At 33.2% G+C, this 27,454-nt stretch overlaps 1 protein-coding gene across 1 annotated transcript in view; it reads left to right on the top strand.

The window, feature by feature from the left end:
• The first annotated feature begins 5,358 nt into the window (after positions 1-5,358).
• The window catches only part of LOC139527828 (uncharacterized), a 28,590-nt gene continuing 6,494 nt past the window's right edge, over positions 5,359-27,454 (top strand). The window contains exons 1-8 of the mRNA XM_071323506.1: positions 5,359-5,385; positions 8,002-8,036; positions 9,018-9,062; positions 9,568-9,650; positions 10,391-10,462; positions 15,453-15,591; positions 16,195-16,277; positions 17,451-17,522. Of these exons, the coding sequence (XP_071179607.1) occupies positions 8,018-8,036; positions 9,018-9,062; positions 9,568-9,650; positions 10,391-10,462; positions 15,453-15,591; positions 16,195-16,277; positions 17,451-17,522 (513 nt within the window). The 5' untranslated portion in view covers positions 5,359-5,385; positions 8,002-8,017. The remainder of the gene's footprint in view (positions 5,386-8,001; positions 8,037-9,017; positions 9,063-9,567; positions 9,651-10,390; positions 10,463-15,452; positions 15,592-16,194; positions 16,278-17,450; positions 17,523-27,454) is intronic.

The raw sequence follows: 27,454 nt of genomic DNA, 5'->3' as shown, positions 1-27,454 counted from the left end.
TTTTGTGGTATTTCTACGGACCCCCCAAAAAAGATTTAAAGGACAAAACATTATTATATGGATTGGTTTTTTTTTCGGAAAATGTTTCTTTTGGCAAATATTTGAAAAAAAAAATCTCGACTTTTACATATTTAATACATTTTAGGTAAACACCTAGAGTTACAAATATACGACCATACATTTTTGATAGAAAAAAATGCATTTTCAATATCGTTTATCTTTTTAACTATACTAAATTTGCGGTTTTGTGACATGAGCATGTAGTTTAAACAATGTCGTCAATAGTGTTAGAAAGAAGCTATCAAAATTGATTTAGAACCTTATACTACACATACGGAGGTACGGGCGTATGACATTTGCGCCGATTTTTAAATTTTCATTCTTTCATTTGCGCCAATTTCATTTTTTCATTTGCGCCGATTTTATATTTGCCCCTAATTGGATTTACAGGTAAGTTAATACTTGTACATGTACTATACAGTTAAGGTACTGTGGTATATTAGTAAACTCTGGTTATGAACATAGGTTTTAGTTAATTTTGATTCATATTGTTCTGAACTTTGCTGTAACACGATGGACACATTGCACATTCAACGAGCCGAGGAGTCAATTCTTTAACCATCGACGTCGACGGCTATACACATAATTACGTAAGCCAGACAAATATAGAAGAGTCGAAATCACAAGAAAGGAATATATTAGATGTGTTGCCTATAAATACCCAGCAACAACAGATTTATGGTTTTAATGTATTCCGTTTTTATGGATTTGAATGCTGTAAATAGATTTTCAATTCGTCATTTTAGTATAAACAAGATTGTTTTTATCTAAGGATTTTACGTTTTGATTTTAAAGTATGTGAATATATTGTACAACTGGCTAACGGAAGAGTTCTATAATGTTAGATTTAAATGAAAAGTAACATGACTGAATAAAATCTTGAAAAAAAATCTTGGATGGAGAGTTGTCTCATTTGCACTCATACCACATATTCTTATATCTATCCACCTGTAATTAACCTGTAATTTACCTGTAAAAAAATTCGGCGCAAATGAAAACAAAAATCGGCGCAAATGAAAGAAAAAATCGGCGCAAATGAAATGCAGATCGGCGCAAATGCAAGACGCCGGGAGGTACATGTATGATACCATGACAGGTGAACGTATGATATAACTGTGAAATAGCCATTGTAATTGCCACGTTATTTTATGGATCGTTGATTTTATTACCTTTGGATTATTGGCACGTGCCATCGAACTTAATCTTTATAGACCGAATATTAACGCATACATTATTACTTTTACAGTTTAGAAGGAGAAGACGAAGAAGAATTATTTATAATAGTGCAATCTGAAAAAACAAATAAATACATATTTTATATCAAATAAGTTTTTTATTCAAATGAAAGAAAGGATAAGCGCATTTACAAAAAGATGTACTAAGACATCTACTCGATGCTGAACTTAAATTAGGTTATATTGTTTTAATCTATGAGGATCTGGAGGGGGGTCCTTCATTTCTGTATTCTTTAATGTTTAGTAGGCCGGGTTTTTTCTTTATACCTTTTGTCTATTATTATCAATTCTTTATATTTTTTTCCATTTTCTCTATTATTCATATTTATAGCCGATCATTCTCTTTTCTGTAAAACCTATCGACATCCTTCTCTTTCCGATGGTATGTTATTTATAGTTTTAATACTCTCACTTCACGGCCTTAGAGCAGTTTCGGAAGCTTAGTTCAAACGGAGACATGGTTCCCTGGTGCGGCCTGATGAGGATAACGAAATTAACGATATAAATTATCTGACATATAAAATACTTGTATTTTGCGTTGATCGTTCCAGATGAAGTAAAATCCAGAAACGTGATTTGGACGTATGAAATTTATATGATGTTGTTGTCACTCTTTTGTTAGTGTTACGTACAAAATTTGCAATTACTTTTTTCAAAGAATAAGTAGATAAATACATAAATTAACACCAGAAAATAAAAAAAATAAAATAAAATCAGAAACAGTTATTGGCGAATAATTTATTTCTACAACAAAACAAGCTAACAAAACTGTATAATATATAATTTATTCTCTTATACCTTAAACAAAGACCAACAGAAATAAAAAGCCAACGAATGATTTTATGTTTAATAATTCAAAATAAAATGCATTTTTTATTCTAGCATTTATAATACAATGTATCATCCACATAAAGAGGCGTAACTCCTAATATCATTCTAACACACTAAACGGATCTTAACCCGATCTTAAAGTTTTGAACGTTACTTTTTATGATTGGTCTTAATTTGTCCAAAACAGTCTTAACAGACTTGATTGAACGCTAGAGCCTTCCATCTTGATTACCTTGACATGACTGAACAGACTTGACATAACATATCTGAACAGTGTCTTAAAATCTGAAAAGTCTCAACGTATTTCTCTAGCGGTAAATTAAGTCGATCAAGACTTGATCAGACCAAAATGACCGTTTCAGACTTTAATATGGCTACTAGTGTAATCTATGCCTGGGATAAGAAAATCCTTAGTTTTTCGAAAAATTCAAAGTTTTGTAAACAGGAAATTTATAAAAATGACCACATTATTGATATTCATGTCAACACCGAAGTGTTGACTACTGGGCTGGTGATACCCTCGGGGACGAAACGTCCACCAGCAGTGGCATCGACCCAGTGGTGTAAATAGTTATCAAAGGTACCAGTATTATAATTTAGTACGCCAGACGCGCGTTTCGTCTACATAAGACTCATCAGTGACGCTCATATCAAAATATTTATCAAGCCAAACAAGTACAAAGTTGAAGAGCATTGAGGATCCAAAATTCCAAAAAGTTGTGCCAACTACGGCTAAGGTAATCTATGCCTGGGATAAGAAAATCCTTAGTTTTTCGAAAAATTCAAAGTTTTGTAAACAGGAAATTTATAAAAATTACCACATTATTGATATTCATGTCAACACCGAAGTGTTGACTACTGGGCTGGTGATACCCTCGGGGACGAAACGTCCACCAGCAGTGGCATCGACCCAGTGGTGTAAATAGTTATCAAAGGTACCAGTATTATAATTTAGTACGCCAGACGCGCGTTTCGTCTACATAAGACTCATCAGTGACGCTCATATCAAAATATTTATCAAGCCAAACAAGTACAAAGTTGAAGAGCATTGAGGATCCAAAATTCCAAAAAGTTGTGCCAACTACGGCTAAGGTAATCTATGCCTGGGATAAGAAAATCCTTAGTTTTTCGAAAAATTCAAAGTTTTGTAAACAGGAAATTTATAAAAATGACCACATTATTGATATTCATGTCAACACCGAAGTGTTGACTACTGGGCTGGTGATACCCTCGGGGACGAAACGTCCACCAGCAGTGGCATCGACCCAGTGGTGTAAATAGTAAATATCAAGTCAGGAATATGACAGTTGTTGTCAATTTCTTTTTGAGTTGTTTTGTAATTTGAATTTTGCCATGATGAGGGACATTCCGATTTGATTTTCCCCTAAATTCAGTATTTTTGTGATTTTACATTTCACCAATTTGTTTTATCTCGAGTGGTAAAACAATATTGGTTGAGACTTTCAACAAAGGTTCACAGGCATATCATTCATCAACAATTAATAGGAGCATGTGTTTCGCTTTATGTATTTCTTCTTACCTAATACTGGTATCTTTGATAACTATTTACACCACTGGGTCGATGCCACTGCTGGTGGACGTTTCGTCCCCGAGGGTATCACCTGCCCAGTAGTCAACACTTAATCGCTTAAGTGTTGACATGAATATCAATAACGTGGTCATTTATAAATTTCCTGTTTTAAGAAACTTTAATTTTTTCGAAATAACGAAGGATTTTCTAATACCAGGCATAGATTACCTTAGCCGTAATTGGCACAACTTTTATGGAATTTTGGATCCTCAATGCTCTTCAACTTTGTTCTTGTTTGGCTTTATAAATATTTTGATATGAACGTCACTGATGAGTCTTATGTAGACGAAACGCGCGTCTGGCGTACAAAATTATAATCCTGGTACCTTTGATAACTATTTACTAATGCTGTAGATTAAATTAATTGCCATGTGTATGCTTTAGCTGCACCATTAGTCTAATTGCAAAATATGGTTTACCAATTCATTTTATGTTTTTATCTGAACCTACGATAGATAGAACGAAAATATGCATAGCAACGAAAGACCTACAAATAAATCAATTAACGAAATTAAAATAATAAAGAGTAATTCTCTTGACCAAATTTGTTAGTTTGTTGTCAGAAATATAAAAAAAAATCACCAAACAAAATTGCAACATTATGGCTAAATATCTGACATCTTGGTTAAATGAGAGTAAATTTCTATTAACAACAAGAAAATAATATATAGTTAATATCTGATCAAGCAGACATTTTTATCTACATTTTTAATAATAGGGTTGATTTTGGAATTTAAAACATTCATCATTTAGTCGGGTAGAGAATTTTTTTTATTTCATTCAATGAAAGATATAATATTTTGCAAGGTACATAGTTTTAACGTAGATTGCTTTCAAAATGGACATTCATTGTATAGACTTTTCTGTAGGATGAGATGCATAATAAATCTTCAAGCCTATTGGTTGTAGATTGTAAACTTAAAACACCTAGAAAAAGGAGGCTGGTGACAAAATGATGATAAATTGTACAACTAATCAATACTAAACTAGACATTCAAGCTCGTTGGTTGTAGAAAGTAAATTTGAATCAACTAGAAAAAGGAGGCTGGTGTTAAAATACTGATAAATTGTACAACAACCTATTAATATAAAACAAGACCTTTTAGGGAGATAGATGAAAGTATAGATGTTTGATTCTAGCGTCAAATATCATGAGCGTATGCAGGACATGTACACAGTTTTGTATTAGATTAATTACTGAGTATTTTTTTTAGATGCAAGTTCACAAAATATCAGTACGCAGGAAGATTCGTGTCACACCCAACAATAATGAAACCCACGAAATAAAACCCCTATAGTTAAACATGCCAATCTTTCATAAAGCTATCTGTCATGCATTCCACTTGATCTTTATCTTTTCTACTATTCTAGTTAATGTCATAACTGATAAGCCAATCTTTCATCAAGCTATCTGTCATGAATTCCACTTGATCTTTATCTTTTCTACTATTCTAGTTAATGTCATAACTGATTAGCCAATCTTTCATAAAGCTATCTGTCATGCATTCCACTTGATCTTTATCTTTTCTACAATTCTATATATAGCTAGTTAATGTCACAACTGATAAGCCAATCTTTCATCAAGCTATATGTCATGAATTCCACTTGATCTTTATCTTTTCTACAATTGAAGTTTATGTGATAACTGATAAGACAGACCTATTGAAGGTAAATTATTTCCCAAACCTTATCATAATTGTTACTCTAGTCTTTACTTTATAACGAGGGAAGACTATTTAGCACTGGCTTGCACAATTGTATATTCAGGTTAACTGTTTATTAAAAGCACATTTATCATTAATTGATTATTACTTGCGCTGTTCAAACTTTCAATAAACGTCTATGAACTGGCTATTAAATTTTATCAAATGAAAGATCGCTATCAAATTTATAACACTAGTTTTCGGAAGGGATATCCAAGTGGTAACGTTTTTGTAGTAACAATTCGATATCAGAAAATGTAAGTTACCAACAACACGGCTAACAAGAATACCGATTGCGTTCAACTTGTAGTCCTAAACCATAGAATATTAAGCATTAGCACTGAATGCCTACATCCTCCACGCCAACCACTCTCCCTCCCCCTACAATAATCAAGAAGATATGACATAGAGCAACGACTAACGAAGACATGCGTCCGCATTCAAGATTATAACATATATTTTGTGCAGAGTTGCCTAGTTTATCGAGTTCTCAATCAGCCCCTGTTAATATCTAATAGATAATATGTGTACTAGATAAAGGTAAACAAAGGACTACGTTTATTAGACATGCAATAGAAAAAGTTTAGCTAAGTTTTTAATATGATAAAATAGAAGTATTAAGAGAACTTCGTTCGTTTTTTTGCCAAGAATTGGTTGAGGTTAATTATTTTTTTACCTTAAACAGATACGCATTCTCGGTCATACATATGACATCACTAATAAGTACAGTATAGAACTATTTTTTTCAATGATAAAAAAAACTTCACATTTCAATGCTGAATACCCGCATTATATTCATACTCGATACTTCTATATCCATTTTGTTTTACTGCAGAACTGTTTCACTTTTAGAAAAAATCAGGGGTTAAAATTTTTTGGTACAACTATCCCAGGACTTATTGGTAGCAGGACTTTACTAGCCTTGTTGGAAGAACTGCTAGTCCATCAAAACTTACCTGCTAGCCCTTGTTACCTTAAAAATCAAGAGTTTGCTGCATATTACAAAGTGGGTGTCCTTTGTTTTGAAGGAGACATTATACACTGTATTTGATAATTTTTGTTGATCTGTTTTATTCTTTTGGTGCTAAACCTAACTTAGTTGTTCCCACATTCAAAGCAGACTTTTTATTTGCGTGCTTGGGGCAACTAACGGCAATATTCACAGAGCATTGTCTGTTTTTTTCATCAGCAACAGCCAACCTTGCCAGGGGAATCATTGTTTCCCAGTTCTGCCAACTTTTCAGGAAGTGATCTGAATGCTTGATTTTTTGGCTAAATTGTAAAGATCAAAGAGAAAAAAACAATAGATCAAAGGAAAATGCCGCCATATAAGCATGAACATGTGCGAGTCTCGCGCTAAAGACTTGACAGCCCTGCTGTCCTGGACACTATATTTTTTTCCGCGGCTTTTCCCTGTCGTATATAGCATTTTTGGGGGATGGATTTTCCGCCTCGTTACTCCCTTCATCTACCGTTTTTCGTTTTGAAACTGACGAAGTTCCTGAGGTTCCCGTACTAAAATATTAAGAAATATTTTGTTGCATGGTTTCGTGCTCAAGAGCTGTGCAACAAGACAGGTCAATACCAATCAATACATCATACCCCCAAATACCGTTAATTGAAAATCTCGGCACGATAAGCAATGTACAATACCCCAAGCCATGGTATGAGAAATCGACATTTAAAGTACGAGAATTGCAATCAACACATGATACCAGGCCACCCAGACATGCCAGAGTTATTTGTTCTATTTTAAAAATATGTACAACAGGACCTGTACAAACCAGTTCAAATTCTTGGAATCCCGGATGACTTTGTTGAATCGAAATGGCTAACATAGAATAGTGATGAAGGGATTTTTCACTTTCTATTTTGGAAACGTCAAGAATTTTTTGTTACTAGTCCGTCCGGCATATCGGATTACACATTTTAATTGCCCGAGGCGTAAATGATTTAGTCCCGGGCGTCGGACTAGTGGATTTTTTAACCCCTGAAAATATTCGTAACTTTCTAAGTCAAGACATTTTTTTAACAGAATATGTGTCAATAGAGCACCAAACATCGTGCAAATATCACATTTCTATGTTAATTAACTTAATCGAAACCTCATTCTCAAATCTTCAATTTAACAATTTAATTTATATGGAAAACGTGTACGGCTTCAACTTGGTGTGAATTTTAAACTCCTTTAAAGCAAAATGTGGAAGTGCTGGTTTTTATATGTTCCTTTGTTAACTGATACAAGCAGATTTAATAGAATATTGTAAACCAACTAATTTTCGCGAGCGATTTATTTTTTGGGACTATCGCGAGTAAAAAATATTGCGAATATAAATCGTCGCGAACATGTAAAACTTAAATTTGTCCGTACATAACTACACCAAGTAAATTTGAGAATCGCGAAATTAATTCGCCGTGAAATGGACAAGAAAGGGCTAAAAGCAAAATAAAGTATCTGCGAAAATAAGTTGGTTTACTAATTTAAAACATTTTTTTTAATATCGCTGGGAATTGAGTTCTAAATTTATTCCAACTGAAGTCTATTCTGCCAATCAAAGTTTACATATGGATTGTCGTTTAGTTTCAGGTTTCACAAAATGGTACAATCGTATATATGTAAGTATGTTAGTTCTTATATTGAATGAACACGAATTGATAAAGGCGAGGAGGGGGTAGTAAAAGGAAGAGATTTACCTTTTTTGCTAAAGATGCTGTATAGAAAAGCATTAAAAATGAATACAACACTTTTTACATTTCTTGGGTTCGAATCGAGTTTCTGAATTTGCTTAAGCTTTCAAAAGGTACGCTCAAATTTCATTATTTAAAAGCAGCAATATATAACAACAGAAACAGTTGCAGTGCTATCTGATCAAAAGGACTTAAATAATAGCCAAAGCCATCTTAGGTCAACATGACCGGAAGGAGAAAGACATTAACAAGAGACGACAATAAGCAGGATTTAAATTGTTTTCATCTAGTTTTATTCCTTTAGAAAAAAAAAGGATGATTGTTTTTAAAATTAGACAATCATTCAAAAAAAAGAATCAATAGCACCTTCTCCCCCACAGAAAAAATATCAAAATATCTATAGGAGTGTTAACATCTATATTTCTACATATAAAAATATGATGATGTGGTATGTTTGAAAAATTTAACAACCATATACTAGTGACAAAAAATTACCAGATATATTTTCATGTAGTATCTTCAACCATTGATACACACTACATGTATGCTATTGTCTAGAATGTGTGTGTAAATTTTTCAGGGATTTTTTTTAAATTGGAAGCAAAAGATACCAAATGGATATTCCAACTCAGAAATGTAAGTCAAAAAAGAAACTGACAACGCCATGGTTAAAAACGAATGAAAGCAAACAGACGAACAACAGTACACAGACCAAAACATAGAAAACTGAAGACTCAACCACACGAACCCAACCAGCAACATGAATGATTATATGTGCTCTGGGAGGATAATCATGATTGAGACTGCCTTTATAAATTTGTTTTGTTGAAGCATGATTTAATCTTTTTTCATCAACAATTTAAAAGTATTGTCATCAAATGTTCATATTTAGCTTTTTTGTCATTTCAGTTCTTTTAGCTACTGTTTCGTCCATCATATGGAAGACCTCATCTGGTATGCTAGCTAATATTCCCTTTTATTTATTTTGTATCAGTATCCTAGAAAAATTAAACATAACAGTAAATTGAACGCTTTGAAATTTGCTTTGAACTCTTTTCTAAACTGTGAGCACTATCTTAGTTCTTCATACATTATCACATTATAAAGTTAATATGTTTTTTTCTCTAACTGATATGCCTATCAGTCAATTGTCATTCCTAAAAGTTCATATCGATTATAAAACAAATCAGAATTGAGATTTAGAAAAAAATTGATTTGTCCTCAGAAGAATATATAGAAGACACATCAGTGTATTGTGTTCTTATTATTCTTTTCGTTATGGTATTTTACTCGTGTTAACATTTACATATACAAAAATTAGACATCATACTTCAATTTTTCAGTTTCTAAAAGAAGTGATGTCGAGACTGCTAAAATTGTTAACACGTTTTTTTTATTAAGATATCTGTATATTCAAGAATAATTTTTAAATAGGAAATTAACATTAGTATATTTTTAGGTCTCGCATGTTTTTCCTGTCATAGCGAATCTGACAGATCCAGGTGTTTGACACACAAAGTAGAATGTCGAGATGGACTTGAGGTAGATATTTAAATGTTTAGTTAATTACATATGAATGTAAAACTGTTTAGCACCCGAAACTAAGATATACAAGAAAATACATTTTTTTTATTTCAGTTTCATGTCAACAGGAACGCGTAAATTCCACTGATTAGTGTTTAAATCAAAACATTTTGAAACTAGCGTTTTCTCAATTTAAAAAAAGACGATGCTTGTTTCATATTGGTAGTCGTTTCTTTTTTGGACACGAAAATATCCTTTGTCACCGTCGTACGGTTGATAGTTATCCCAAATTCTTTCACTATGCCCGTTTCTGTAGTGACGTTACAGATTTTGATGAAATTCAATCATATACAAGTGGTTAATTGTCAAAAATTTCATTACCAAAAAATAATTAAACCCTTCACTTCATATTCTCCCCTTTGCCAGTACACAGTTGAGTAACAGTACAGCATATATATGAAAAAACTAACTATAAAAATCAGTTGCAAAAGGCTAATTTCATCAGATGGACTTGGCTATGTTTACCTTTATAGTAGGCGTTAGAAGTGTTAGGTGGCAGGTTTGTTTTTGAATTAAGATTTATGCTATGCAAGCATGTTCAGTATACGGTAACGGGTATAAAATTTCTTGATATGACAAGTATTTAGGATTGATATCTATTGGTCATACAAAACGTGATACTTCAGTCAAACACTTTCTAATCATTTGAAGTGTCTATTTTAAAAATTGCCTTTATGTCTTTCTTGGTTATTCTTTAGGAATGCTTCTTTGACAAAACAACGTTGCAAAATTCTGCTGTTGTTTACACTGCAGGCTGCAGATCAAAAGCGGTAAGTAAATGACTTTATCTAGATTCAGGGATTATAACATCAAATGCAAATACATTTTACCAGTCATTACCTTATTTCATTTCTGAATTACTATTCTGTCCAATACTACAAGGTGAAGTACATGCATGTGGTAACATGTCACAAAGCATAATCTACACGAGACTTTTTGCAACATAGACATGATAGATAAACAACATTATTGCTAAAGATTACATTTACACAATAAAATTGAGAATGGAAATGGGGAATGTGCCAAAGAGACAACAACCCGACCATAGAAAAAACAACAGCAGAAGGTCACCAACAGGTCTTCAATGTAGCGAGAAATTCCCGCAACCGGGGGCGTCCTTCAGCTGGCTCCTTAACAAATATATACTAGTTCAGTGATAATGAACACCATACTAATTTCCAAATTGTACACAAGAAACTAAAATTAAGATAATACAAGACTAACAAAGGCCAGATGCTCCTGACTTGGGACAGGCGCAATAATGCGGCGGGGTTAAACATGTTTGTGAGATCTCAACCCTCCCCCTATACCTCTAGCCAATGAAAAAAGGAAACGCATAACAATACGCACATTAAAATTCAGTTCAAGAGAAGTCCGAGTCTGATGTCAGAAGATGTAACCAAAGAAAATAAACAAAATAACAATAATACATAAATAACAACAGACTACTAGCAGTTAACTGACATGCCCGCTCCAGACTTCAATTAAACTGACTGAAAGATTATGATTTCATCATATGAACATGAGGCACAATTCTTCCCGTTAGGGGTTTAGTATCATACCATCATAACATATATGAGAAGAACATAACCCGTGTCATGCCAACAACTGGTTTTTGAATAAATGTGTTTAGTTCCGATGCTAAGACCCTATAACTATAAGTGAATCAATATTAACGCCAAAATATGCAATCTTTAATGACCTGACAACAGTATCGTAACTATATCCCTTCTTAATAAGTCTATTCAAAGGTTTTGTTAGTTATTGAGGTGAATACTGACACCTTTATGCTTTATAAAGAATATTTCCATAAAAAATTGGATGTAAAATACCTGAACGTATAAGAAGTCTGCATGTTGAGCAATATTTACGAATGATGTCCTTATACCGATGATAAAATTTAGTAAATGTTTTGACTAGTTTGTGATATCGAAAACCCTGGTGTAATAATTTTTCAATAATACATAGATTTCTCTCGTTAAAATCTAAAACATTGTTACATATACGAGCGAATCGTACAAGTTGAGATATATAAACACCGTTAGATGGTGACAAGGGAACGTCACCATCTAAAAATGGATAATTAACGATAGGAAATGAAAAATCATCTCTTTTATCATAAATTTTAGTATTCAGCTTTCCGATAGTGATATAGATATCAAGATCGAGGAAAGGGAAGTGGTCATTGTTAGTATTAGCTTTATTCAAAGTAAGTTCAACGGGATAAATTTCTTTAATATATATACTGAAGTCGTCATTATTGAGAGCCAAAATATCATCCAAATATCTAAAAGTATTAATTAAATTTGTTTATCAGATGTTGTTTCTTAATGAGAATGTGAGGCAATGTGGTATACAGGATAGAAAAATCAAACTTTGAACAGATTCAAAATCACCAATATAAGCATGCAATTTATCAAGTACTTCCAACGAGTTCTTGACACTCCAAAAGTAATTAATTCCACTATTTTCGAAGGCCTTATTTGAACAATTTATTATCAGGTTTTTAATTGTACCAAGTGTGCTGGTAAGAAGAATAGACAATTTAGTAGTGGAACAATGGCTTGAAGACGAAATAAATCTATATTTGTAAGGTGTTTTGTGTAGCTTCGGAAGCCAGTACATAGTTGGGACTTTTATTGTATCTGGCTCTGCTTGTAAAGCGGTAGCTAAAAGTTTATGTTTGTTACAGATGTCGTTTTCTGAAAATGGAATCAGTTGGAATGTTGGTGAATTGGTGATTTCTTTTTTCAGAACCTCAATGTAAAATTTACGTCAAACAATAATAATATTATTAGCAGGTTTATCGGCCGGGACAAAAACAAATTTCTTGCCTAGTTCTTTTAGTTTATGTTTGATACGAGATATAGGTTTTTTGTGGTTATGGTTAATAGTAAAATGTTCTTTAAAATGTTGAATACGTATATCAACAATGTTCATTACTGAATTAAAAAAAAAGAGTCCAAAGTTTTTTCCTGTTTTATCCATTTCAAATTGTAAGTACGGAGTGAGTCGTGGATGATATTACTACACTCATTCCAATTAATAATTGACGGGGGACAATATTTAGGTCCTTTACTGAGGAATGATTGTAACTCTCGGTCTTCAACGATGTTAAGATCTCCTGTTATAACATGGGAAATGGGCCATAACATATTCGGAGGTACTACAATTACATGAATTAGGTGTATTTTCACTGATATTAACATCTTTACACAGTTGACTATAATTAAACACAAATTTCCGGGTAGATTTCTTGGAAATATAATGTAAATAAGGGGTAGCTCAGTATTGTCAAAATATCCAGGAATTTGTTCTTTAACAGAATGGTCGTTAAATATACCGGCAATATTTACAAAATCAAAACCTTTATTGACATACTTTATTTTAATAAAATGTTTTTTATGATCTTCAGGGCGATCAATTTTTGGAAATAGTATAACGTCGATGTATTTGCAGAAAAACGCACTTTAGCGTATCAAACCATCGTACTTTAGTGTAGGCCATCGCACTTTAGCGTGACCATCGCATTTTAGCGTCCCCATCGGACTTTAGAGTCCTACAGATATATTACCAATTCCCATGATATTATCATTAAGACCGAGAGGGTAGACTGTCTGTAATTTTTTAATCCAATTTAATTCAATTATTTTCCGTGATCGTACAAACTTTAAATGAGATTCACCAGGCTGCTTATTTACTACTTCTAAAGGTTGAACTGCTAAATATTTAAAAGGATGGTTGTGCTTCTTAAGGTGTTGGTAAATGATGCTTTTGAATTTATTGGGTCGTTTAAAACGATACAGATGTTCTTGAGTGCGTTTAGATAAATATCGTCCAGTTTCTCCTACGTACTGAATACCACATCCCGGTTTGTTTCATGTGAGTAAATAAATAATACTGTTTGTTTTTCAAGTTATATCAGTTTCAAAATTCAAAGAAAATGTGCGACCATTAAACGTGGACCTTATCGTATTGTTGGTGGAAAGACGGGGACATGTAAGTCATTTTTTGGCATGACACTTATCGATAGAAGGGTAACCACGATTTTTATTGTTAAAAGTGTTAGCGATTGTAGTATTTTTAGATAACCGATTTTGAAGATTGAGACATGTAGATACCCTTTGAACAAGTTTAGTATTTAATATTTTTCCAAGTAGTTTGTTGAAAATGCAAATGCGGTTAGAATTATCCAACTAATTTGTATTATGTTTCACCTTTCTTAACAACAATACCATTAGAAGACATGATCTATAATGTTTTTGTCGAGCTTTTGACTTTATCAAAAAGGCGAGACATAGCGATCCAACATTCCGTCGACGTCGTCATCGTCGTCTGCGGCGGCGGCGTCCACACAAATTCACTCTGTGGTTAAACTTTTTAAAATTTTATTAAACTATCCTGGATTTCTACCAAACTTCGACAAAAGCTTGTTTATGGTCATAAGATAGTATCTAGAAATAAATTTTGAATTTAACTTATAAAAGGACTCACTTTTTCTTCCAGATAACATGACATACAGTCTGCAGTTAAATATTTTAAAACATTTATAAGATTCAAAAACTATCCTGGATTTTTACCAAACTTGGACAGAAACTTCTTTCAAACAAAAGATAGTATCAAGAGGAATATTGCTTTTATTTTTTTTACTCATTTTTTTAGCCTGCGATTAACAGCAAAATTAATCGAGACACTGGGTTCCGTGGAACCCTTACAAATGTTTCTATAATAAAATTTACATGTAAAAAGAGAATTATCCCATTGACACTCGTACCACATCTTCTTTAAACTTATTAAAAAAAGTATGTCGTATTATATTTAAAAAAAATGTCGTATTATATTAAAAAAATGATTTGGTATGATTGACAATTAGAAAACTTTTCACAAGAGACCAAATGAAATAAATACATATAGACCACCGAACGGCCTTCAACAATGAGCATATCTCATACCGCATAGTCAGCTATAAAAGACCCCGAAATGACAACGTAAAACAATTCAATTCGTTTATGTAAAAAAAATGAACGAAAAACATAAAACAACGACAACCACTGAATTACTGGCTCCTGACTTGGGACAGGCACATACATGCAAAATGTGGAGGGTTAAACCTGTAAGCGGGATCCCAACCCTCCCCTAACATGGGACAGTGTTATAACAGTACAAGTACAAAAATCAGTTCAAAAAGGCTGAACTAATCAGATGGATAAAATTCAAATACAAGTGGACGTGGTATGCGTTGTTTTATGTATACACGATAATTCTTTTACATTTTGCATGTGAATAATCTGATAAGCATAGAAAATTATAATTAAAACGTATGTATGATGATCAATAAGTCAGGCAGCATTTATGTTATACAGAAAGTAAACGACAATTAGTGTTCTGACAAACAATTTCGATATATTGATAACCTCTATTTCGCGTATCTAGCGAATGCTGTTGGTGTTTGGTTTCCAATAACAAGCATCACAAGCATACATACTACATTTGTACTAGTCAAATACATTATGCTGCCTTCAAATCAACCAGTCTTTGCTTTTATTTAAATGTGACACGCTAAGTGAAAACACCAAATGTTAAGTCTTAGGTTTTCTTTGAACGGGGATGAATGCACTTACAATCTTCCACTTTCGGGACAAGTACAATAAACGAGATTATCAAACCGTTGCAAATTTAAAAAAAAAAGATGTGAAAATTTTAAAATAGAAACCAAACTTATCAGTGGTTGTGAAATACAAACTATTTATTCTATTTAAGGTGTGTGATTTGTTAGGAAATGCCGTAGGGAAAAGAGATGACATAAGCCGGTCACGGAGGACGTCGGTAGTCTGTGCACAGTGCTGTAATACAGCACCAAAGAATAGAATACCTTGCAATGCACAATTATGCGACGATCGTAAGTGTTATCTTGTTTACAGATCGATGTGTCTTGAGGTAAATCATACAACAACAAAAATTATAGATTTGGGTATATCTAAATATGTCTTTATAAAAACGCAAGATTTGATAATGATGGTAATACACTATAATATCTAAATATCGACAAAATGACGACCAACCTCATGACCAAAAGAAAATATTAGGAACGATTAGTTTCCGTAAATTCATGTAATCCTACAGGTTTTCTATTAGTCTTTATTTACAAAATATTTCAATAAAACAAAATGCTATAGTCTAGTTTATGTCATACTCTGTAACGAACCAAACAAGGAAATATGGACGGGATGGTCTATACAATATTAAACTAATATTTCACCTCAGATAAACCATATAATGTTGGCAACTGTAAACCATTTGAAGAGTGTAATTTGCAATTTGAATAAGTTAATCATGGTTTAACAGCTTCCTTTGGAATTGACAATATGCACTGAAAATAAACAAACGTAGCATTAATGTGTCCATTCGTGAAAATATGAAAAAAACATCACCTGAAATTCTGAACATAAAAACAAATTAATTGATACCTAAATCCGACCTTGTAAATATGATATAATTACAGGTCTGACCTGCCTATCGTGTCACAGCGTATCAGACATTTCTAAGTGTTTGACACATCATACAGTGTGTCAAGGGCCAGATGAGGTAGGTTTGTAGTAAGGTAATTCATTATTATACCTGATCATCGGCAATCTTAATATTTCTATTATTTCTATATATATACATGTATCTTTTGTACAATAAGAGGCAAAAACGCTTCCACATTGATATTTTAAATCATAAGTCACTGACAAACTGATAATGTCATGATAAAAATTGACGAACAAATAGAACAAAAGGACAAACAAAGGACTACAAAACACTATAAATAAAAGGACTCACAGTCTGAGTAACACAAACCACTGATTTAGCTTTAAAGATTATTTATTTTATCAACAAGAACAATTTTACGATGCGAACCTATAATCTTTAAATATATTTATATAAAATGCAAGAAAACATTGGTAAACCGCTTAAACATGTTTGCTAAAAAATTCTCTCACAAATTTTCTTCTTTATAATTTTTTGTTGATTTTGAAAATGAAGTGATCATTGTTTTAACGTTTTACCTTTCCACATATGAAATGTATTTGTCGATGCGGAAATATTTATTTTACATAATCACGGGCTATGTTGTTTTGGTGTTGGTTTGTTTAAGTATATAGTTCTTTATTTGTTTTTCGTTCATATTTGTTTGGTACACAAATAAGGCCGTTAGTTTTCTCGTGTGAATTGTTTTATATTTGTCATTTCGGGGCCTTTTATAGCTGACTTTGCGGTATGGGTTTTCAAGGCCGTACGGTGAACGTTAGTTGTTAATTTTTGTGTAATTTAGCCTCCTGTGGAGAGTTGTTTTATTGGCAATCATGCCACATCTTCTTTTTTTATACTGTCTTCCTGTTTGGGACCGAATGGATATAAAATACTATCGGATGAGTGTTTCTTGCTCATCCTTTCATCCACTCATGCAACTGTTTAGATAATGTTTCGTATTGGTATTTTTTTTTATAAATTTGCGTATAGCATTTTGCCAATTACATTCCTATTCCTTTGTGTGTGGATGTTGAATACCTTTATTTGTTACATTATTATCAATCCCTTATATATATGTCAGAATTAGATTTGTTAGTAGAAAAACAATAATAATAATAAATAAAAAAAACACAAGATAAAAATTGTAAGAATTATGAGAAAAAACTATTAACCAGTGGAACGAGAGGAGGGCAACTGTCATATTCGTTGCTGAGTACAGTGACGATTGTGAACTTTTTTTTACAGGAATGTTATTTAGACAAAACAATTCTACCCAACTTATCTACTGCCTACAATGCAGGATGTCGGTCAAAGACGGTAAGAAGATTATGCAAAATACTTCGCAATTATTTAGTTTCTAAGGTATTGCTTCAAGTTCCAATTATGATAAATGTTTGTATGTAACTTATATTTTACAACCGTTTAACTATCAATGTAAAACCGTAAGCTTGCAACAAGAATTCGTTTAACAGTAATAGTAAGATTAGTTTTAAGTTTAAAACCATATGATACACAGAGAATATAGTAAATACATTCAAAGCATAGATGGAATACTCATTAGCTTCTGTTTAATTCGAAACAGTCAGACTTGAAAAAAAAGACTGGTCTCTTTAAAATTTCAAGGAAGATACATGGCCAAAAAATACCAAAATAATTTCATGAACTGGTATGTAAAAAAATGGATCTGTAAAGGGTCTATATGGACGTTGATTGAGCTAATACTAAATATAGATGAATAAACCCTGCTCATAACCTAGCAATACCATATCCTTGAAAAACAGAACCCGTTGCATCTCCGTAAAGGTTAAAATTCAGTAACATTTCATTTTTTTCTCTCAATTAAATGATTAAACTTATTTGTTATACTTGTACACGAGTATGAATAAGCCAAATATATTATTATGAATTAGGCCATTCATTTTCTCAATTGAATTGTTTTACATTTTTCCTTTCGGGGTCTTCTGTAGGCGACTAGTGTTTTTGTTTTCATTGTTAAAGGCCGTACTATTGCCTGCAATATTGCTAACATTCACTTCATTTCAACCTAGTTGATTGCTGTCTCATCATACTCATTTGCAGTTAAACCACATCCCCTTATTTGTATAATATAAGTATAAAATATTTGTCGCTGAACTAAATGATATGCAATTAATAAATCGTTAATTCAGTTTTAAAATAGCTTTAGTTAAAATTTAAATTAAATATTTCGTCTATCAACTATGTGAAGCCGACTGAAAGTGTCCGTCAATAATGCACCATATAATGTTTAATGACACGATTTCAGTCCTAAAATGTTTATAAAATATTTCCCCTATGTTTGATAATAATGTAATTAACACTTTCCTCCTTCATGGCAGGAACTCAGCTAGCAATAATAAAGAACACTTTAAAACACCAAAAGGAGTATATAACATGTAGGTTAAATGCGAAAACTAATAAATATAGAATTGTGTTTTATAAAATTAAAGTCAAGTATTTGTCGCTTATCAATCAAAGACAATTTGGATAAAAGGAACTCAATTTAGAAAAGAAAATGTGGGTATTGGCAGTGTGTATTTTATCGACAATTTTAGGGGATTTCTGTTGATTTCCATGCTTAAATATCGTGTTTTTCTAAATCTCAACATTCTTTTATTAATTACCGAGTCCTCTTGGGCCATTATTTTGTCATGGGTGACCGATTTCCCGTTTTGGACTGAGAGGGTAAACACATACACATTTATATTCAAACATTCGTAATATGCGAAACTTTCTAAAGCATTTTTCAACACACAGTCTGACGAATATGTCGGAAACGGGGTCAATAAAGCGGTCTGAACTGAAACACCAAAAGAGGTAGTTTAGTTTGAATCGATCTAAATTAGTGGAGTGACAAATTACGAAAAAGGTGCTTATTTTACGAGTTTAATGGACCGGCATACCTGCAGGCTGAAAATTATATTTTTGCAAAGCCAATACATTAATCTAACTTTTTTGCCCGGTCGTAGACATTTCGTACGGTGCAATTTTTTTTGAGAGTGAAAAGAAAATGAATTTTCGATTTTAACTTGAAATGCATTCAAACAACATTTTTTAACATGATTTCATTTTTATTATCCACAAACTCTTAATTTTGAATTTTATTAAGAGAGTAACTACACATGTATATTATAAAATGAACATTTGTTCTCTTGAACCTTATTTTAAACTTTTTTATCCCCTTTGAAAAATGCATACTCTTTTTTTTATTTGAACGGAGAGGTTACAAAACTTGTAATTCATAATTTATCGATATATTACAAAGTTTTTTATGTGAAAAGTAATAAAACTTCATTTTCTAAACTTATGAGACCAACTTCAGCTCATCCGGATGAGTATATCTATATTTTTAACAATTTATAAACATTGCTATGAAATTCATTGAATTTCCGGATTTTTAATTCTTTACCGATACGCAGTATTATTACTTTTGATTGATTTACCTGGATGAATCACATCAACATTTTTTCATAGTATTTTTCGTAGTTATTCCTTTTCAAAGTCGTTTTATTAATATTTTTGTATGATAGGGTTATTAAACATTGTTAGTGTTTAATTGTTACAGATTAATTTTGAGTCAAATGGTTATTAAAATGTGTTTTTACTTTGACAAATTAATAGGTCTTTTATAATTTAAAAGTTGTTTATCCGGAAAATGTCAACTTTTAGTAGCCCATTGAAGCTTACGGCTTCGCAAGCTAAAATTCGCCGTATGTCAAACCAGTGGAATCTTTGCATTATAAGTCAAGTTTCAACAGTTGAAAAACGTTCCTCTTTATCTACGAAAGGACAGCAAACACTTTTAGATGCTGTGAATACAAGAAAAGATGACGTGTTTCGTCGACTTCATGATGAATATAGTTCACTTACAGATGTAGATATTGAAAGATTGTGTTATCACAAATCTTGTTACAAATCCTACACTAGTAGAGTCAATTTAGAAAAGTTTGTAAAGCATGATGTTAACAATCTTAAAGACACTTCAATGCGAATCAACCATGTTGTTCCCATCCTGTTCAGACCAGATCAATGTTCACGCCGTTTGATTGAACTACTTGCATTTTCTGTAAGCACAAGTCGTATAAGCGCGACAAAAACCTACGTCACTTAGAAAGTGATGAAAGACTACAAAAAATAAGTGAATTAGCAGACCATAAACGTGATTTACAGTTGAAGTCACTTTTTTTTTCGGAAGAATTTAAATCTAAAGCTCTTTACCACAGAGCTTGCATTGCTAATTATTTACTTAGCATTCCAAAGAAAGAAGAATTTAATGATGAGGTGAGCACGAAGAAAACAAACCAACAGCAATGAATCGCGACGAACAAAATGTGTCTGATTTGGTTAGTTATGTGCATTCAAACATGACTGATCCATTTAACATCACCGATCATCCAAAATACTTGATCAATATTTCTACAGGGATGCAAGCCTCAAAAGACGTTCAAGATTCTCTTCTAAAATCTATTGAACGTGGCAACCAAATGGTCAAGTCTTTTGTCGAAGGTTGCTTTAATGAAGGTGTTTTCTACAGTCCTATTTCGAGGTCTCCACTAAAGACATTTGAGAATATGACTAAGACTTCAAAACTCAAATGTAAAACGGGTGACTTTGTGAAAGCCCATATAAACCCAGAGATGATATTTCGTCGCGCTTTAGCCCTGGCTAATGTTCGAGAAGATGTTACAGTAGACAAGATCTTGGCATATCCTATTGGTCCAATACCTTCAGTACTTTTCCACGATGATGGTACCATGCGTAAGTGTTGCAAATCAGATATAATTCACCTTCTTGAAGAGGAAATCTGCTCTTCCTTCAATCTTCCAAATTATGACACAGCAAATACAGTTTTAATACGTGATGGTATGGGAATTATTCAATGTATGGATGTCAAGAAATGCAACACATTTGGTGATCTGCTACGAAACTATGTAACAATGATTCTAACGTGTTTTTTAAATGCTGGAACAGTAGTCGATGTTTTTGATCGCTACGATGTAAAACATTCAATCAAAGCTGCGGAAAGATTGCGTCGAACCTTGTCATTTGGAGCTCAAAAGGTTTATCAGGTTATTGAAGGAATAGCAATTCCGGACTGGAAAAAGTTCCTTTACAATCCAGAAAATAAACAGTCACTTATCAGATTACTTGGTGAGTATTGCGAACGGTATTTTGGACAGTCTCCTTTAGAGGGAGGTACCGAATTGTTTCTCGCGGGTGTTTTTGAAAAATCAGAAATTGTCAAGAGATTTTCTTGTGATGGCCTGTTAAATTGTACTGACTTATACAGCACCCAAGAAGAAGCAGATACACGAATGATTCTTCATTCGGTGTATGCAGATGCCAATATTTTTTCGAATGATAGAAAAGGTCGTATTATTATAAAGTCATCTGACACTGATGTGTTAGTGCTCTGTGTCCACTATTTTCCTAAACTTGAAAATACAGAGAAGATGTGGTTCCAAACTGGGTCAGTATCAAATTTGAAAGGTGGAAGGCGTTTTCTACCTGTTCACGATATATGTCGCTCACTTGAACCCTCAATCTGTAATTTACTGCCAGCCACACATGCCCTCACATGATGCGATACGAATTCTTCTTTTTTTGGTCTCGGAAAGAAGTCTATGTACAAATTTTTGCAGAAAAGTGCAGACAATTTCCAATCCCTTCAGATAGGTTTTTCAACGGGAGATCAGGAATCCGCCATTCATGATGGACGCAAATTTGTTGCTTTGTTATACGATCCGAAGAGGAAATTCGGTGATTTACATGAAGACGTGAACAAGTTAAGGGTGAAATTTGCCACAACAAAAGATATGAATCTTGTTAGATTACCCCCATGTGAGGCGTCCTTTTTACAACACATCCTCCGTGCAATGTTACAGACGCAAGTTTGGATGCATTCACACATTGCAAAACCAGCAACCAGACAGCCCAAAAACTCTGGTTGGCAAGAGGGTAAATATGGTTTACTACCGATTTTGTTTGAAGGACCTATGTCAGCAGATTTCCTTCAAGACCTTATTTGCACATACAAGGGTAAAAAGGCTTGCGATAAAAATTGTGTCTGCAACCAGCAAAATCTAGGTTGTACAACTATTTGTTCGTGTGAAGGTTCTGAGAGTTGTAGAAACTATCTTACTCACATTCAAATTAGTGAAGAAGATGACGATGAAAATGGCGTCTGAGTGAATCATGTAAAGCTGTATATATTCATGACATTATTTTTAACAAAATGATTACAGTTGGTTTCTTTGTGGTTAATATCACTTCGACTATGCGATTATTTGAACCTGTGTATTTTGTTTGGTTCTTTGTTTTTGTGTATGTTTTGTTTTGCATTTGCAACTGCCCTTTATGACTGACCACTTTTTATTTGTTTTATGGGTTTCATGTATGCATAGCTGTCCTGCAATAAGGGAAAGTTTGGTTTTCTATCCATACAATATGTATTTTTATTGGAGTACACATAACAATGACGCATTGGAATTAATTGTTTCGATCTCATTCACATACCTTTGGTGAAATATTTGCCACTGACAAATGGCATATACCATACCAGAAGCATAATTTACTCTCTTTTAATTTGAGAAAACGTATAAATCAGAAATACATCGTAAAATGTATATGTGAAGAAAAAAATACCAATTAAAGGTCATAAACATGTTTATCTTGTGTGTACATATTGTTGCTGATCTGAATTTTCTTTAAAATCGCCATTTCTATTTATTTTTTTTTGGATAGTGAATTGTTACAGTTTATTGCTTCATTTAAGAATTAAATTTTGTTTATTAAAGCAAATTTGATATTATTTTTTTGATTGTTCATAACCCCGTGTGAAATAAATGTACTTCGGTGAAAAAATCGACCACTGCACTTTAACCCCAAATTAAAAAAAATTGCCCCATATTTCGATTCTACGACCAGGCAAACATTAAACTTTAATCATTTCTCTATCCAAAAATGTATAATTTAGCCTGCAGGTAGAGTGGTCCATTAAAGTTGAAAATTCATCGACTTTGTCACTCCACTAAATAGAACCGATCTAACTTTAAATGTGAATGCATGTGATCGATCTACATTAGTACGATTGAAAACAAAATAATATATGCGCATGTACAGCGGCAAAACTACATGTGTTTTTCAAAATGGAGGATCAGAATAAAAGGGCTGAAGCTTGGACCCATGAAGAAAACGGTCCTTTTTATTGAACTTTAGGGAGTTGAAAGAGTCCAAAATGAATTAGAAAACACCCCAAGACGTAATCTGGAAGTTTTCCAGAGAATTTGCACGGATATGAAGGATAGAATTTTAGACATTAGTAGATCACCCCAGGACTGTAGAGGGAGGATTACGAGATTGAAAACAAAATACTTCCAAGTAAAAAGACATAATAAAAGTCTAGAGGAAAAAGAACATCGTTCCCGTACCACGAGAAGATGGACACCATATTTGGGACGCGACCGTCTGTGAATCCTGTCGCACTATCAGACTCATTAATTTTCCTGGATGACGAGAGTGATAATGACGGGGAAAATGATCCATATGAAGCAATTGCAGGTTTGTGTATTTAGTTTGCCTTTTTGCATTTTTAAACGCGTATTCGAAATATCAATACATTTTTGCACTTATCCTCCGTGATAACATTATTACATTGTAAATAAAAAAGAACAATTTTTCTTTGTATCCCGTTTGTAATTTCATAAACATATATGTTGTGTATGGAATATTTATCACTGTGCATGTAGACCACATTAAACAACAGAGGCGGATTGAGCTACATATATATACTGGATAAGCATCTGAACATATAAATAAAATCAATATTAAACAAGGAGCTAACTACAGTCTAATATTCAGTGGTAATCGTTTGTTGATGTGTTTCATATTTGTTTTTTGTTCATTTTTGTTCTTAAATTAGTCCGTTAGTTTATATAGCTGAATATGCGGTATGTGCATTGTTGAAGGTCGTACAGTGACCTATAATTGTTAATTTCTAATGAATGAACACACTTCGTATTCCATATAAAATGAATTGAAACTTTATATATTTAGACACAGAACTTGAAGACGAAGATGACAGTCACACGAGTGACGTGTCCAGGAAACTCCCTGGACCACCAAGACCTGAAACTCCAGCACCCGCCAGACCAGGGTCTTCTAGAATGCAAACAAGCAGAGGTGAACTATAGCGCTATAATTATAAAGAAAAGATATGGTCTATCCATCCTTGAGAAAAAAAAATTACAGGGAAAATCGCAAAAAGCAAAGTAACAGCGCTTTTATTGTTGTTTTACTGATTTCCACGCGGAGCAAAAACTCTTTCTTCGCTATAAATATTTGAGACAACTCCTTGCACAGGCCTGAGTAGCATTCTTTGCAAAATGATTACCATCACTATATTTGAACATCACTGCAGCTGTGGAGTAATGCCAATAAATTTTAAAAAAGAGATCTGCCATATGCTGTGATAATATAGCCCGACAAACTTTCTTGTGCATATTTTTTTTATCCTTTTTAGATTCTTTTTTAGCCTCAGCGGGGCCCGAAGAGCCCCATGTGAGCTTATGCCATCACTTTGGTTCGTCGTAAACTATTTCAAAAATCTTCTCCTCTGAAACTACTAGGCCAAATACCTTCAAACTTTACCTAAACGTTCCTAAGGGTATCTAGTTAATAAATTGTATCCGAAGTTTTGATCCATCGACAAACATAACCGCCATAATAGAACACAGGAGTCAAATACAGGTTTTGGCTTATATCTCAAAAACTAAAGCTTTTGGAGCAAAACTGACATGAGGTAACATTGTTCAATTGGTCAAGATCTATCAGACCTGAAATTTTCAGACGAATCGAACAACCCAATATTATTATAGATAGATATAAACTGTGAACAGCAATAATGTTTAGCAAAGTAAGATCTACAAAAAAGTCAAATGACCAAAATTGTTAATTGACCCCTTAAGTAGTTATTGCCCTTTACAGACAATTTTACACAATTTGTTCATCAAGTTTGCTAACATTTGAACATCAACTCCTCTGAAATACGGGTGAGCGATTCAGGAATGCTGACCGACAATTCATGGCAAACCTTAGGCAAATGCAGATGAATTTAATGAGAATGCAACAAGCTCCGCATCCGCCTAATAACTTAAGGCACCAGTATCAACCACACTATATTGAAAAGGAACAAGCTTCACCACCGTCTATTAATTTGAGTCATCAGTATCAACCGCACTACACTGAAAAGGAACAAGCTCCACCACCGCCTCAACAAATTAATGCAAGTCCTCTGAATCAACAACATTACACTGACTGAAATGCAGCCAATGCAAGCATCAAACATGGGCAATTATCAGACATCTGATGTTTTAAAGAATGTGAGAAATCAAATGGAATTCTGATGTTCATAGAAAGGCAATTATCTAACTCATTTAAAAAGAAAAGTAATACTGATGTTTTCCAATGATAATTGTTAATAAAAAAATTTTGTGCATTAGTCTTTCTGAAAAAAATATGATTACAATAATTTATTAATGTTTGATCGAGTTCAGTTTAGATCAATGACAAATATTTGACGTTAAGTTTATTGATACTAATATATAGACGACATGTGAGCTTTGAATACAACTACTTTCAATAACTGATTGTTTTAATTATCTTTGAGCCAGTTGGTTATGGCTTTTCGTATTTGTTTAGCATCAGTATTTGCATTGTCGTCATTCCGATTTGCTGGCACATTAACATTGTCGTCGATATCTTCAAGCCAATTTTCATTTAAAAAAGTCTCCGTGCAATTCACAAATGTTATGTAAAGTGCAGCAGGCTTTAGAAATCCCCGACACACTGTACATTTCATTGTCCAATCTTTATATGAGACAACGCCATCTACTTTTAAGTCTACCAAAAGCACATTCGACGGTCATTCTAGCTCTACTTAAACGATAGTTGAAAACCTTTTGTTCCTGGGATAAATTGTTTCCGGGATACGCTTTCATCAGCCATATGTTAGTAACGGATAGGCAGGATCTTCAATTATAATAGGTGGAACTTCAACATTGTCTAAATTTTCAGTCAAATTGGGCAATAGCTCACCAGCACTTGCTTTTAGAAACACCGATGATTCACGAAGAAGATGCGCATCATGATGCTTCCCTGCATGTCCAAAATTTATGTTAGTAAATCGATAGTTGTAATCTACGACAGCTTGTAAAAGTACAGGGTGATGGCACTTCCTATTGTAATAGTCCGCATGATGTTCTTTTGGTGCGATGATTGGTGTATTGGTCCCGTCGATTGCCCCACAGCACTGAGTAAATCCCCATCTTGTTCGGAATCCATCGATAGTATTCCGCAAGGCTTGTCCTGTTGGAAACTTTAAATACTTGGGAAGAAGAATAGGGTTAATTGCATCAACCACATCATGAAATATCATACAGGCTGTACTACGTCCCATCCCAAATAAATGACCCAATGTTCTGAATTCAATATTCGTTGCTAGACGCCAAAGTGTCACCATAACACGTTTTCCAACTGGATGAGGAGATCGAAATTTCGTAGTCCTTCTTTCGATAAACACAGAGAGCTAATCACAAATATGATTGAACGACTGTTGAGACATACGTATATTTTCATACCAGTCATTTGATGTCCAATTCATAACATCCCGGTATAAATCAGTAGTTCTTGGTTTAACCCATATTCCTCTGTGGACAGACCTTTGGGTACAGGCAAGTGCAAACAAACGGAGCATATATTGACGAAATCTTTGTCTTCTTTTGTTTTGCTGGTTTTTTTTTCTTTTTATGCACCGCAGCATTTCTTCATTATGCAACTCCTTTGCTACTCTTGTTTGCTTTAAAATGAATAAAAACTGGAAGAACACAAATATCAAAATTTGAACTTGACATTCAACAGAAACAATAACTTCATCCATTTTTTTGCAAGTATGTGTATCAGTGTGTTAACACATACATTTTATTAATTGTTTTCTATTTATACACAGTGTTTACAGTTTTACGGTTAATTAGTTCAGATCGATTGCGTTTTTAATTGTAGTGTGAACGTAGTGGTTCAGATTAGACCGATAGAGATCGTTTGGAGTAAATATAATGTGAACGCTAACTGGTTCTATTTAGATCGATTCAAATTAGAACGATAAAATAAAATGCTAATGTGAATGGGGTGTTATTCAGTGTGCACCAAATTTTTATTTTATTTTTTCATAGACA

This window comes from Mytilus edulis, chromosome 6, assembly GCF_963676685.1.
Source record: "Mytilus edulis chromosome 6, xbMytEdul2.2, whole genome shotgun sequence".
NCBI lineage: Eukaryota > Metazoa > Mollusca > Bivalvia > Mytilida > Mytilidae > Mytilus > Mytilus edulis.
Note: the sequence above shows the minus strand (reverse complement) of the source record. Positions and strands in the feature narration are given on the sequence as shown.